General features: G+C 42.4%; 1 protein-coding gene across 3 annotated transcripts in view; it reads right to left on the bottom strand.

Annotated features, from left to right (window-relative positions):
• HDLBP (high density lipoprotein binding protein) overlaps positions 1–15,482 on the bottom strand; it is a 47,048-nt gene that overhangs the window by 11,088 nt on the left and 20,478 nt on the right. For 2 of the 3 annotated variants that reach the window (XM_083178140.1, XM_083178139.1), the window contains exons 3-22: positions 13,136–13,236; positions 12,776–12,927; positions 11,736–11,951; positions 9,873–10,079; positions 9,310–9,525; positions 8,723–8,929; positions 7,307–7,414; positions 7,029–7,133; positions 5,715–5,793; positions 5,263–5,402; positions 5,081–5,185; positions 4,884–4,997; positions 4,497–4,583; positions 4,271–4,402; positions 3,935–4,153; positions 3,311–3,532; positions 2,441–2,659; positions 2,208–2,352; positions 1,976–2,124; positions 1,745–1,849 (exon numbers count right to left, since the gene is read on the bottom strand). In XM_083178140.1, coding sequence (XP_083034266.1) covers positions 1,745–1,849; positions 1,976–2,124; positions 2,208–2,352; positions 2,441–2,659; positions 3,311–3,532; positions 3,935–4,153; positions 4,271–4,402; positions 4,497–4,583; positions 4,884–4,997; positions 5,081–5,185; positions 5,263–5,402; positions 5,715–5,793; positions 7,029–7,133; positions 7,307–7,414; positions 8,723–8,929; positions 9,310–9,525; positions 9,873–10,079; positions 11,736–11,951; positions 12,776–12,927; positions 13,136–13,211 — 3,003 coding nt within the window. In that variant the 5' untranslated portion in view covers positions 13,212–13,236. The remainder of the gene's footprint in view (positions 1–1,744; positions 1,850–1,975; positions 2,125–2,207; positions 2,353–2,440; positions 2,660–3,310; positions 3,533–3,934; positions 4,154–4,270; positions 4,403–4,496; positions 4,584–4,883; positions 4,998–5,080; positions 5,186–5,262; positions 5,403–5,714; positions 5,794–7,028; positions 7,134–7,306; positions 7,415–8,722; positions 8,930–9,309; positions 9,526–9,872; positions 10,080–11,735; positions 11,952–12,775; positions 12,928–13,135; positions 13,237–15,482) is intronic. The other variant, XM_083178141.1, reaches the window with a different exon arrangement.

Below are 15,482 nucleotides of genomic sequence, written 5' to 3'. Positions count from 1 at the left end.
GGTCCAGCCGTCACCCAGCGCTATGCGCTCGCACGCCCTGCTCTCTCCGGCGGGCGACTAGGTCGCGGCCCCGTAACACAAGCCGCAGGCAGCTGTGGCAGGACCCAGACGCTGATGCGTCTGTGACCGGAGTCAGCCGCGTGCGCCGCAAGCGGTGCCGCTCTGACTCCCCGGAGAGCTATCCCACGTCGCAGGCAGCCGGCACGCGCTGGCTGCCTGTCTCATAAAAAAAACAAGTCAAAACAAAAAAGGCCCCAAACGGAGCCCCTTGCCCAGGGATCCGACTCCTCCGGGCACTAAACTAAGACTGAGGTCTGAGGGGGGAATAGAGGGGGAGGAGCCATACCACAGTTCAAGTTTCTTAAAGTGCCGACTCCTCCGATACACCACTCTATTCCCCAGCGTAGACTTCAGTGTCCCCAAGGATGAAGGAGAAAATTCAATAAATTCAAAAAGGAAAAAAGGACTAAAGCAAAGACATACGGTAATGGGGACAATGGTCGGACAAAGGGATATCGGACTAGTTCATTCTGTTCCTGAGGTGGGATCATGCTTTACAGTAACCAAGAAATTATACAAAGAATACAAAGAATCCCTCCATTATACATAGCTTGCCTAACTCCTCTTTTTTAGGCATCCTGGATAAAGGGTGTAATTTCATAATTTTCATTCAACCCCTTCGGTATTAGGGTATCTAATGTCAGGATCCAGAATGTTTCTCTCTTGGTCAATAGTTTCTCCCTGTCCCGCCCCTTTTATCCAGTGGGATTTGTTCAATGCCTATAAATTTTAAAAGGCTTGGGTCTGCATTATGATGCTGCAGGAAGTGTCTCGAAACACTGTGATTTGTAATCTTATTCTTTATGTTCCTTGTATGCTCTAGGATCCTCAATTTGAGAACCCTTTTGGTCTTCCCTATATATTTAAAGCCACAGGGGCAAAAGAGCATGTAAACAACATAGGTAGACAAACAATTTATGAATTTTTTAATTTTATATTGTCTTATGTCATTTTGATCACTGAAAGTTTTGGTGCCTTTTTTCATCTGGGGACAAATTTTACAACTGCCACATGAAAATGATCCCGTTATCCCTCCCAGCATTCTCATAGATGTTTTATCTGGGATTTTATCAAGTACACTCCTGGATACCATCGATTTTATGTCTCTCGCCTTTTTGTATATTATATCTGGCTGTTTAGGTAGATGTTCTGCCAGGACGGGATCTAATTTGAGAGTGTGCCAATTTTTGCACAGAATTCTTATATATATATATATATATATATATATATATATATATATATATATATATATATATATATATATATATATATATATATATATATATATATATATATATATATATATACTGTAAGCAAAAAAGCATACCCGGGTCGGGATGGGCCCTCTGATGTTAGTGGCTGCCGGAACATTATCTAATATCTTCCAGCAACTACTCAGTAAGCATTTGTGACTTGTCACCTCAGATGCAACCAGGTCAGGAAAGCCATGTGATCACATCTGATGCAAACATACAATTTAGAGGAGGCAGAGAGCATGAATTTCCTAGGGACTGGATTGCGGAGCAGAGCTTTCCAAACCATACAGAGAATAAACTATATGAACACAAGGGTAAAAACATCCTGTGCCCTCTACATACTGAGCAAGAATATACCACTGTCTGCTGGACAGGAAAATGAACAGTAAACTTGGAAAGAAAACTGCAACATAACTAAAATCACTGACCTCAAATTCATCCATCATCTTGCGAATTCCAGCTCCTTTCTGCCCAATGATGTAACGATGGAGATCGTATGGTACATCCACCTCAATGCTGATTGGTACAAGAGCCTGGCGAGGTGAAAAGATTATTATTGAGCAGCAAGTGTCGTATTGCACACAACTATTAATTGCTCAGTTGACAAATGTACAAGTATTATCACCCCTGTTATCTCCACCCCACAGTTCCATACACACCTTCAGGGCTTCATAAGCTCCATCACACCTCTCCTTGCGGCCAGAGATCAGTATGATGTCACACTTTTTGGGGGATCCTGGATCGGTAGCGACTTTAGTTTCTGCACCATCTTCCCCATTCTCTTGAGCTGGCGACTCGGCATTGGGTCCTGGCAGAGAAGCAGCCAATCCCTTAGAATTCTAGGTTTCATTTTTGTTTTGTTAAAAACCGCGGCACAGTAAATTTCCTTACCTCCCTGAGAGTTGTCCTCCCGGTCAGGGAACTTGATCTGCACAGCATGCTCTCTTGTGATCTGTTGGATTCGGGAACCTTTAGGTCCCATAATGGATCGATGGAATCGTTGCGGAATCATGCACTCGATGGTGACCTGAGCCTCCTGAATAAAGAAAGAATACATGAGCATCCAACTAAAAACCAAAAGGTTACATACGTTGCTGAACACTAGCCAGGAGTTATCCTCTTACCAAATCATCAATGATATCTAGGATCCTTTTCTTAGCAGCCTCCACACACTCCTTGGCACCCTTTAAGGTCACTTTATCGCTTTGCACACCAGAGCGAGGGAAGCTGACTGTCACACCTCCATACTCTTCTGCAATCTCCCTCAAGACTTGGCCGCGGCGGATCACAAAGTGACGGTGGTGTTTCGGGTCAACAGACATGGAGTCCTCAACTATATTATCCTAGAGAATGGAAAGTGGACATTATGTAAGTCTGCTGTGCTGCAGACATCTGAACTGGTCTTGTAGGCATACAGATAAATACTGTAGTTACTTGAGTAAAATGGTCAAAATCAGGAATCAAGTGACCATGCAAGAGCCTAGTGATTAGCATTTCTGGAAACAGGTGACCATGATGGAAACCTGATAGGATGTCACACAAATTCTTGGACCAATCCGTTGGAATTGGGTGTAATTGGGCCAAATTGAACCAGTGTATGAGGGGGGGGGCTTCAGACATTCTAGCAATTTAAACATGCATGAGGTAGGCATATGCATTTCCTAACATAGAACTAAGGATCAATTAGGTTTAAGATACCAATAGGAAAAACAGTGATCGATAAAACAATGGGTATTGTGAAACACCATAAACTGAAACCACTGAATGAACTTTGATGCAACATTTGTATACAACCATGTTCTCCCATAGAATGCCAAGAACGCCTTGTATTAGGTTTCACTTTGGGATGCTAAAATTCATATTAAAAATGTTAGATAAGTCATAGCAATCAAACAATGTGAACCCCAATTTTCTATAGTCACCCTAATCTAATGTTTTCGACACAGGCTCAAGTTTGAAACATGAATGAATATATAAAAAAAAAAAAGTCTCACCAAGCTTTTGATGAGGATTTCCAGTTCTTTCTGAGCATCCTTCACAGCCTCATCGGTACCCACAATGGTGATCAGCTGCTGGTCCGTATCCTCAGCAGTTGGGAAGATGATACGGGCCCCTGTTAGGTCGCGCACTTTACGGATGTTTCCACCTCCTTTACCAATCAAGAACTTATGGTATTCCGGCTTCGCTCGCAGCTCGGCTGTGAAGCTTTTGGTTTGCTGAAAGAAGACAATGAAGCAACTTAATGATCAACAGCTATGAACTAACATTTTAGCACCTAAGATACCAACGTATGAAGACTGGTGTAAAAGACCTCAATATTAAAACAGAATTTCAAGCAACAACATTTCCCAGCACTGGTCAATACTAGGAACACTCAAAATCCTTATTTAAGGGGGTGGAGAAAGCAGACACAAAGCAGCCATTTAAAACAGCCTAATACATGCAGAGCTTAAGCATTCTGCAGAATAGGGACAGGGGAGCTCATGTTATTTCATCAAAGCTCTTATTACCGCACGCTATAAGCCAATAGATTAAGAATCCACTATTGGGATAGAGAGATAAAGACATGTATATCTCCCCCTCCCATTCCCAAGCACTGTATATGAATGCTTCTTTACCTTCTCCTCAGCCAGATGCAACAGCTGTTTCTTAGCTCTCTCCACATCCTGAGCTGGTCCACGGATGGTGACTGTATCACTGCCAGAGCCCTCGCTTGGGAAGTGGATGTGTACGCCCCCACACTCTTCCATGATGGAGCGTATAAAGCGTCCCTTCGCTCCAATAAGGGAATTGTGCAGTTTAGCTGGAATGCTGACCTCAAGTTCTGTTATATTAGCCTAGAACAATGTAGACAGTGCAGACCGATTACCAACCATGGGAAGATCAGTGATTCTCCTGATTATCTTCTCTTAAACCATCAATTCACCAAAGTAAAATATTGGAACACTAGTTACCAGTTCCTTCTGAATAGCCAGAACTCTGTCACGTGCAGCCTCACAGTTGGATTTCTTCCCAGTTATGACAATCATTTCAGAGTTACTGTTCTCAGCTGGGAGGTCAATTTTAGTGTTACATTCCTCACGGATCTAAACATTAACCAAAATAAGATTGAATAAAAAGGTGTACGGAATAAGGTACAAAACAATAAAAACAAGTTCCCCCTTTTACCAGACTACATACTTTCTTTATATTGGCACCACCCTTTCCAATGATGTTCTTGTGAAATTGTTTGAAGATTGGCACAGAGATGGAATAACTGTTCTCCACCTACAAAGCAAACATCGGAAACATGTAAACTTGCAGTCAACCATTAATGAAATCAATCTCCGGCTCAGAAGAACACAAAAGTTGACTCGCCATTACTGAAAGCTGTAAAGTTTTGTCATATTTATATTTACGCTCTATGGGTGTAACCGGATTAAACTCAATTTACATATCATATTAGTATTTTAAAAGCAGACTGAAAAAAAATGACAATTTTGGCATTAAGAGGGCGTAAAAACATTCATTCATTAAAAAAGGGAATATTGGTATGTGAAATCTGGTGGCTTGTGAAACGGCCCCTACCATCTCAGAAACCATCTTCTGTAGATACTTTGTGCACTTCTCCACTTCATTCTTAGGACCACGCAGCTGTACAATATCACTCTTGTGAGCCGGATCAGGGAAATTAATGATGACCTAAAAAAAAAAAAAAAAGAAACCATTAAGATTGTTGGGTAGGTTACCAGGGAACTATTGCAAGGGATTACGAAAATACTCACATCAGGGAATTTTTCCCGGATCTCTCTAATTCTTTCCCCCTTCTGTCCAATTATTGTTCGATGGAACTTTTGCTCAATGATTAAGTCCTTTGTGCGCTCGTTCTCCTACAACAGAAACGTTTACATCACTACAGGAGACCTCCGGAATAGAAGAACTGTAAAAGGTTTCCTGCTCCACTCACCATGCGCAACGCCAGCTCCAAAAGCTCTTTCTTTGCCTGCTGTACGCCTTGGGGGTCACCCTCAATCCGGATCTGATTGCTCTTCTCACTGTCCTGGGGAATCCTTACAGATACTTTGTATTGCTCTTTTATCCTATTAACTAAATAAACATGACATATTAGCCAAAAAGATTTTAGCATCATTTAACATGACAAACCTATTCATTTAGTTTACACAAATATTCTCTGCATCTTATGATTGGACTACACCAAGATATCAATACATCAAAGTTACTTAAGAAAAGTGACATTCGCATTTTTCCAACCATGCTTGGTTAATACAGTGGACGAAATTCCCTGCACCCTCCCAGGAGATCAGCGCAGACAATTACTATCACTACTACACCCAATCAACTTTTTGAGATATCACCCATAATTGATTGGTAGGACAACTCATTAAATCACAGACTTACTGTTTGTTCCACTCTTGCCAATTAGATGTCTGTGGAATCTGTGTTCAATGCTTATTTCTGCAAAGTCCATACGAGAAATCTTAAAAAAAAAAAAATAAACGTAAGGAAAAATTAAAAAAAGGTATACATACGCAAACATACAACTATTGTACCTTCTTACATAACCATTCTATATTTCTCCCAATGTATTGATTAGTATTGGCTGCAGCCATGGCTATAGGCTGCAGTGTTCTTCCTTTTCTAAGTGTCATCACAATTAAAGCATTATTAAATATTATACAGGAGTTAAGCAGGAGGAACCCATAGAAACAGTCTACTAAAATTCTGTAAAACTGCTTTGAGGAAAACACTATTTTGGCGTCCCACTAATACAAACACCTGTGTACCGTGCTTTCAACACTGCAAGGAGTACACTCTCCCCCAGCTGGACCTTGGTGATCTGGCCATAAGTTTCTGCCTCACAATCTTCCCGATGCTGCTATTGATCAGGGTTCTGTTACCTGCAAACCATCAGATTACTAAAGTATCTGTCCCACTATCTCCAGGAGCTGGGGCACATACCCAAACCTAGAACAACCCACTCGATCTGGGACAAAGAGCATCTCTACCCTAACCCTAGTAGCCTTCCCTAAACATTAACTTAATGTCTTAACACAAAACCCTAAATCAACCCTAAGATCCTTTTCCGAATACCATTACACCTAACCAAAACTTGCCCAACTAACGCTAATACCCTAACCCAACCCTAATACACTAACACTAACTTTGATGGGCAGACTGGATTGGCCAATTTGGTTCTCATCTACCAGTAAATCTCATGTTTCAATGTGACAGACTGGTTAGGCACAGTACAAAGGCTTGGATGATTTAGGATTTAGGTGTACTGGATTAGACCGGTCTACACCTTGCCTCCTGGAGGCTGGACAAAGTATGATGCTGGCTACTCAATCCAGCCTAGTAGCAATAGACTGAGCAATCCTCTGGGCTGGGCTACCCCACAGGCATCACCTCTAGAAGCAAATTAATGCAAAATAGAACGTTCCCAAAGTGGAAGACCTAATAAACACAGAATATAGGAGGACATAGGAGAAAATACAACTGAACTGAAGAAATTACAATGTGCAAGTTACAGGTAGTTTTATAGATGTAATGAATATACTGTAAAATGCAGGTGATGGGACTAGCCCTTTAGCACTTTATACAAGCATTAGGTTCTACAATATTATTTAAGTTATTCCTGCGAGAGGCTTCACAAACAGAGACTGGTAATCAAACAAACTGGTTAGCATACAGGAGTTAGTAATAAATGCTTACCAGGTCCCTGACAAGTGTTTCCATCAGTTGCTGAGCCACGGTCACATCCTCTGTGGGCCCTTCCAAAGAAATCTTGTCTTCCCCTTCTGTAAACTCAATGTGCACCTGCAGAGGAGACCATCAGCATCACGGTCATACAGGCTGAATACAAACAAATAGAATCTAGATACAAATCAATAAATAGTGCTAGTTGGGTAAGAACAGTTCAGGGACCCTAAACATGGATTTTGTGCTCACATTAAGAAGGATTATTGCCACCACACACCCAGCTGGCCTACCTTTGGTATTTGCTGTGTGACCTTTGCCAAACTCTGTCCTTTTTTTCCAATGATGAACCGATGCAACCATGAGGGAGCAGATACGGAGGCCAGTGTGAAGCTGTTTGCCTACAGTAGAGAACAGATTGCATTTACACCATTGGTAAAGATTAGTCATGGAACCAGATGTAACCACTTGGGAGTTGCAAGATTTCAAAGTTAAAATTCCAAATTTTTCTTTTGGTACCTCGAGTATAAGCCGAGTGGGGCTTTTTTAGCATAAATTTTTTTCTGAAAAAGTAGGCTTATACTTAGTATATATGGTACTTGTGTATTCGCACGGCGCCCGTTACGCAGTTAGCGTAGCGCCACTGTCAGAATCAGCGTACTGTTCGCGCACCCAGCGTAGTGTTCCCGCCTAGCCGGAGCATACGCAGTTAGCGTAGTCAGTCATGCATCCCCGTTAGTATCAGCCGGAGCTTGCATCTCAGTAATTATTGCAGCAGGGTATGGCAACCCTGCCCGTGTCCGCAAGTGCGTCTTATGCATAATAAAGGAGGCATTTGCCAGTGCTCCATGTTACATACTAACAAATGGCTCCTTTTCAAAACCCCACTATCCACGCCAACTCGAAGCGTGGTGAGCGCAGAGCACCCCCCGAGGGGATGCGTTACGCCTGACCTGTTCATACCCCCACTATCCACGTTACCGTGGAGTTGATTTTATAAAGTGTGGCGAGTGCAATGAGCCCCGCGAGGGGACGCGGATTACTTTACATGTATTCCGTGTCCGCTTGCCACGCTTCGGGCTCTCCACACTTTATAAAATAAACTCCACGTCGACATGGATGGTGAGGATATGAACAGGTTGGGAGGACTATTACCGCATCCGCTCGCCACGTTTCGGGCTGGCGTGGATAGTGGGGGTTTGAAAAGGAGGCATTTGTCAGTATGTAACATGGAGCACTGGCAAATGCCTCCTTTATTGTGCATAAGACACACTTACGGACACGGGCAGGGTTGCCGTACCCTGCCGCAATAATTACTGAGACGCAGGAGCGTCTGAGACTCACCTGTGTCAGACAGCTGGAGCGCCTCTCCGCCGGCGTCCGCCAGCACAGGGGCGGTTACCGGCATTGTGTGAGGCGTTTACTAGGCTTACCATGGACGCTGGGGACAGAGCCATGGACGCTGTGGAGTCCCTACGCTAACTACGCTAGGCAGCCATTGGCCTACACAGACAATGTAGTGTAGCCGGGCGCCGTGCTAATACACAAGTACCTTTCTTTTTTCCTAAATTACAAACCCAACCAACCTTTACCGATTTAGTCTCTGGATTTCTTGATTCCAGAGACTAAATCAGTGAAGCATCACAGCTGCCTGCAACCCGTAGGCCTTTGTTTTGGCCAATAGCCTAGCGCCATACAGTAAGCTGTACCTTAGCATATACTTCTGTCAGTGCCTGGCCTAGTTTCTCTGGCTCTCCCCGCAAGATGACCGTTTCTGAGCTGCTGTCGCTGGGAGGTATCTCCACAGACACCCCGGTGTGCTCCAAGATCTCCTGCAGGCTATTGCCTTTTGGACCAATGACATACTTGTGTTGGGATTTCCTCACTTCTACTGCAATGCTGGTGGTTTTCTTCTTCTGCAGGGGTGAGAGGTTAGAACATATGGCATTAGGAACCCCTGTAATACTAGCATTATTATAAAAACTTTTATACCTTCTAGAGGAGGTGGTCAGACTCAAACAATATTAAATTAATGTACCATGAATAAGTGACACAAATGATGCACAAATATCTCAGTTAATGTAAATCCTGGGTTAATAGCAAAGGCTGGAGTAGTACATAATGTACTACTAGATTGTAAGCTCCTCCGAGTAGGGCCCTCTTCTCTCCTGTTGTCAAAGCCCACTTCTCTTCACATTTCACTCACAGCTCTCCTATACTCCAACACTCAGGTGACCATCTTCGTCCTTCGACCAATTCATTCAGGGACAGCAGATCACCCGAAACACTTCCTCACCTTTTCCTCATAGATTTGCCGGATTTTTACTACAGCTTGGGCCAATTGATCTTTCTCTCCAGTGCAGACGATCTCTGTCTTGTTGACACTTGGAGGTGGGATGTTTATCCTTGTTCCTGTTTCGTGCATGATTTCATTCACCGTTTTGTTATAGGGTCCAGCAATGAAAGGGTGGTAGGCCTTTTCAATCTCTAATCGTTCCACTGCTCGTTTATCCTTGATGATGACAAATACGTGGTCAGTAAAACAAAGATGTGCATTTGAAGTGTTAGATATAGATTACTGAACATATCTATATTTATCCAAGGAAGAACAGTACTCAAGGCAGTGTGTGAGAGATGGCTAACCTTGACACTCCAGCTGTTGAACTACACATCCCAGCATGCTCTGCTTAAGTTTTGCTATTTTGCCATGCTGAATCGGATGCAGAGCATGCTGGGATGTGTAGTTCAACAACAGCTGGAGTGTCAAGGCGAGAGAGATAGAGATAGAGATAAATTGCCACCATTAAATAGTGGATGAAGAGACCACTTCTAAATTTACCACTTACACTGCATCCTTACCTGCTCGGCCGAGATGAGCAGAATCTCATGCCGGGCTTTTTCAATGCCCTCTTTGGTGCCAGTGATCTTGATCTGGTTACTGGCATCATCGGGCCGGGGGATTTGAATCTTGGTAGCCGTTTTCAACTCCAGGTCCTGCAACTTCTCTCCATTCTTGCCAATCACAAATCGGTGGTGTTCCTTGGGGATAGCGACTGAGGCGGAAGCCTAGATAGATCAGTTAAAAGACAGTCAATTGTGTACTATTTCTCAACCCTCTGATCCCAAAAGTCTAAAATACTAGTGGAAATAAGTCATGTGGAATAAGGAAACTTCTAGGCACAACAAACAGATGAGCCAAAACATCAGGACATCTGCTAATATGCTGTTGCTTCAATACAAGCAAGCAAATACATGGGCCCTAGAAGACCTCTCAAGGTGACCAGTTGTATATAATGAAAGACCATTAGCAGGAGATGTGCATCTTATGCACACACAGAGAGCTGGACCTATCGCAGTTTTGGAAGTTGAAATCCAAAATCATACCATAGATGTGCAACTAGAATGAAGTTTCAGGATTTGGAGGCCAGAGCGGCTTTCACGTTCTTTGTACCTACCCTCAAACTGTACGCAGAGTGTAAGGGCACACTGTTCTGCTCAGTGCTCAATTCCCTCAGAAACACCGTCCAGTACTCACCACTGCCCAACAATTTTCCTTCTTTTTTTTACTGACCCAGTTGTTTGGGCACATGAATATTGCCCGTAGGAAAGTATCACCTTGACTGAGTACTTAATTCCAGCAGCTTATTATCTAGTAAACGGACCGGTTCATATGCCGTTCTAAGGATACATTCACTTCATATGCGAGCGCTGATGAGGTTTTGGCTCAGCGGTTAATATAATGGGTTAGAAAAAGTTTTGCAGAAAACTGCAACACAGAATAAATTATATATGCCATGATGGCAACATTTGTATCAAAGTCAGCCAAGCAGTAAGTGCTGGGAGCAGAAGTCATAACAAATACCGGACAGTCCTCCAATGGGAGGCTGGCAACTAGCAAGCTAATCAATATATTTCTGCTGTTCTTGAGGGTGGATTTGTAGGGGTTTTAAAACAATAAAATAAGATCAACAGAAAGCAACACATGTGTCTGGTAAATTAGCTGATAATTTAGAGCCATATAATAAAACAACTCAAATGTGCTCAAAAATACACTCAAATAGGTGCACCTGTGTGGCGCTGCAGTAGACCTCTGGAGGTGGAGGTACTGCTTCCCCCCCCCCCCCCCCTCCACCCAACAGTTCCAGTGGATACTTTTTTTTTTTAACTAGATGCAGAATTTTAAACATCATTTTTGCAGCGAATATAGAGTACCATGCTCTACTAACAGGGTAATCATTTAATTCAGCATCAGGCATGCTACTAGGCTTGCCATAATGAGGCAACTGACATTCGGTACAGAATGGTCATAAATTGCAGAACTTGCCCTTTCAATTAGCAAAGGAAAGGATTTTTTTCATCCATGTAATTTTCAGTTAAAAAAAATAAAAAACCCTGAAAAGATGGTGATGTTCTGAACCTAAACACTTCAAAACTAGTACATCGGTAAATACATAGCACAAGGCACGCATCTGATGACTGTAGATGCTGGTACAGTATCTGCCGATTAACCCAATATTTATACTTTCCCTGCAGATCTGTTAAATTAACCTTAGGGGGATTTAAAATGCATCATGCTCATAAATACTCTGTGTTCCCACTACACCAACCCTTAGAGATGTCAAATGCAAAACCCCTCAGCTAATCGATGACATGGGAACATAGCAATGTCAAGACTACAACTGTGCCTTTGTAATACCGTAGATAACAAAAAACACTCCTTACCTGGGTCTGCAGCCGGGTCACTATCTCTTTCCGCGCCTTCATAACAGAATCAAGTTTTCCAGAAACCATAATGGACAAGCCTTGGTCTTTGGCCAGAGAAAGCTCCAGTTGAGCCCCAGTCTTCTGCATTATGTCATAGCAAATTTTGGCCTGCTCACCCTCCCCAAACTGAGCCATGTCCTTGTATCTTCGCTCCTCCAGAGGGACATGAAACACCTAGATAAAAAGGAAAGACCAGTCTTCAACTGCTTTAAACAATTTAGTCTACTGCTGAGAAATCTGAGCATGCAAGGTCAAAGCATTTGCAGATGCAATCTGACCAAGCAAAGTCTTTACTCAATATAAACCATCAATAGCTAGATGCCATGAGCATCATTCTGTGGCAAAGTTCATGACCACCCTTTAGTGATATATATTACATCAAACCTGTAAATCAGGCATGTCCAAACTATGGCCCTCCAGCTGTTGTGACCCTACAAGTCCCATCATGCTTTGCCACAGTTTTTTTATTAGGGAATGCTAAAAGCATGCTGGGATGTGTAGTTTCACAACAGCTGGAGGGCCATAGTTTGGACATGCCTGCTGTCCATGAATGGGTCACACTAAGCTTTCTGCACTGTAACTAATCGAATGTGCACTGAGTCTTTCACAGTACTGAATAACGCTACTTTATTTTCTCATCCCCAAACATATTTTACTGTGTCAATATATAAACATACAAAAAACCTACACAACTATGCCCACCTAGATTTCTTTAAATGGCAAATCAGAGTTACATATAATTACCTCTAGAATACGTGACAATAGAACAGTAATGTGGTTAACCACTAATTATTGGCAACATGGAGTTCTAGTTTAATAACTTGTCTAAATTGGAAAACCATAGCTGGATTTTAATGTGCTCTCACGGATTCCTAAAAATTGTTTTCCTACGTGAAACATATCCAAGAACTATGGGACTTGATTTTCAGCAATTTACAGTATGTAAAGGCCTCAGCAAATCCACAAGGGACACAATCTACAATCCATTTGTAAATTACCTGAGTGATAACGGAAGACTTAATAGGCCTAATCTTGCTCCATGCACCTGCAGGTTCAGAAGTGGTCTCGCTGCCAACAGCCTTTTCCGGGAGGGGTGGGAATGCATCTTTGTAAGTGGGGGGATCATTTTCCTCCTCTGATCCAATGGCTGCTACGAAGAAAGCCCAAATTCGAGTATACTCAAATTAAGTGCAAGTAAATCGCTTAAAGCAGAGATTGCCAGCCTTCAAGTTTTCCCCAACAGGTCAAGTTTTAAATAATTACTGAGCAAGCAAATTTAATGAGCTCAACACTTCATGACCTGTTGGTGCTTGAGTTGAGAACCTCTAACTTAAGAGTATGCAGAACATTGTACGAACCTCTGGCCGCTGGTTGGGCCAGTCCACTGCGATGTTCATCAAAGCTTTCCTGGGTAAGAACCGCCACCGAGCTCATTTTCCCACGCAAATCCGTGTAACCACTGAAAGAATTAAATTTCATTTACCAGCAGAAATTATGTTTACCTTCACAACTAACCAATACTACTGCGGTTTAATTTATAAAAAAATAAATAAAAACCCACACCAGAATATACCAAAAGTACATAAAATCAACCACCATTTGAAAGCTTTAGCAGTACAAAACTTCAGTCTGCTGTTAAAGTAGCTGAATTATTTCATAAACACACAATGCTGTCTAGTGTGTACATATACTTTGTTCACTAAACCAATATACAGGAGAATGCAATCTGTAATGGAAGGTTATGTGCCACTAATGAAAGGACTACTTGACCATCCAATCACACAAATACATAGTTACATAGTAGTTAAGGCTGAATAAAGACGTGTGTCAATCAAGTTCAACCTTTGGTTATAGCGAATTATCTATATGCTACAAACCTTTTATAAACGGATATCAGATTTAATTATTGTTATTTGTACACCAAATAGGTGTTAGTCCAACCTTATTTTAAATTAAGTTATTGTGTCTGCAGTCACCACATCTGCAGGAAGGAGGTCCACAATTTAATGGCCCTGACCGTAAAAAAGTTCTCTTCTAAAAGTCTGAAATCTTCTCCTCTAGTCTAAACTCATGCCCACATGTCCTAGGATCCTTCCTCAAAGCAAAAAGGGTGCCTAACAGTTCCTTATATTGGCCCCTGATATATTTGTGCATGGTAAGCAGGTCTCCCCTTAAAGGTCTCTTTTCTAGTCTAAACAATCACAATTTGTCCAATCTGCCTTCATGATGTAACTTCCAACTCCAACCCTTTTATTAGCTTTGTTGCCCTTCTCTGGACGTTATCCAGTTCTATGATGTACTTTTTATGGGGGGGGAGGGGGTATTGTTTTTATCCGAAATACTGGAGCTAATTGCATAATTTACTTAAACTCTATGCACAAACGCCACGATAGTATATAACAAACTTGCATAGCAGCAGAAAAGTCTAAAAATCTGGCATATTTATCACAATACATATCTTAGATATGACAAAAATCGACCCATTCTGCAATGGGCTAACTGAATGCTTTGAGGGTAGTATCTATTATCGCATGCAGGGACAGAGCTAATCTAAAACCTATCCCTTCGAGTGCACTCCAGACTTTTTGGGTAATTTTCACAATAAATTCACCAAGTATGTGCTGCACATGCAGCGGGTTGGGATCATTTGGTCTATTGCATTATGGTAGAAAGTCATTAGGTCGAATCCATTAGGTCGAATCCATTAGGTCGAATCCATTAGGTCGAATCCATTAGGTCGAATCCATTAGGTCGACATGCTAAAAGGTCGACATGCTAAAAGGTCGACATGCTAAAAGGTCGACATGCTAAAAGGTCGACATGCTAAAAGGTCGACATGCTAAAAGGTCGACATGCTAAAAGGTCGACATGCTAAAAGGTCGACATGCTAAAAGGTCGACATGCTAAAAGGTCGACATGCTAAAAGGTCGACATGCTAAAAGGTCGACATGCTAAAAGGTCACAAGGTCATTAGTTCGACAAGGTCATTAGTTCGACAAGGTCATTAGTTCGACAAGGTCATTAGTTCGACAAGGTCATTAGTTCGACAAGGTCATTAGTTCGACAAGGTCATTAGTTCGACAAGGTCATTAGTTCGACAAGGTCATTAGTTCGACAAGGTCATTAGTTCGACATTGTCTATGTCGACATTCACAAGGTCGACATGGGTTTTTTCACTTTTTTTACCTGAATGTCAACACAGTCGACATGGACACAGTTTAAAGTGCACTGCATCCCCTCGCATCGCTCGCTATACGTCGGGCACGGTGCCTCGCTACGCTCGGCACACTATTTTATTCTCCCACCACGCCCTAGTGGATGGTAGGGCATGAAATACCGCCTGTCGGCACATGTTGGCTCAAAAAACTCCATGTCGACCTTGTGAATGTCGACAGACAATGTCGAACTAATGACCTTGTCGAACTAATGACCTGTCGAACTAATGACCTTTCGAACTAGAATCAGGTCGACCTTTTCCCATGTCGACCTAGAGTCATGTCGACCTTTTAGCATGTCGACCTAATGGATTCGACCTAATGACTGTCGACCATAATGCAGTAGACCAAATGACCGCATCCCCATGCAGCACTACTGCCGCCTCTACACCACCTTCAATTAACACTTGATTGTGTTCCAGTGCACGCCTTTGGGTCTAGTTATCTGATGGCCAAGTTTCAGCTATGTGGCCCTGCCATCTGATGTCTG

The sequence above is a fragment of the Crinia signifera genome, chromosome 3 (assembly GCF_055691185.1).
Source record: "Crinia signifera chromosome 3, ASM5569118v1, whole genome shotgun sequence".
NCBI classification, from domain to species: domain Eukaryota; kingdom Metazoa; phylum Chordata; class Amphibia; order Anura; family Myobatrachidae; genus Crinia; species Crinia signifera.
The sequence above is the reverse complement of the archived record's forward strand: the minus strand, read 5'-3'. Positions and strand labels throughout refer to the sequence as shown.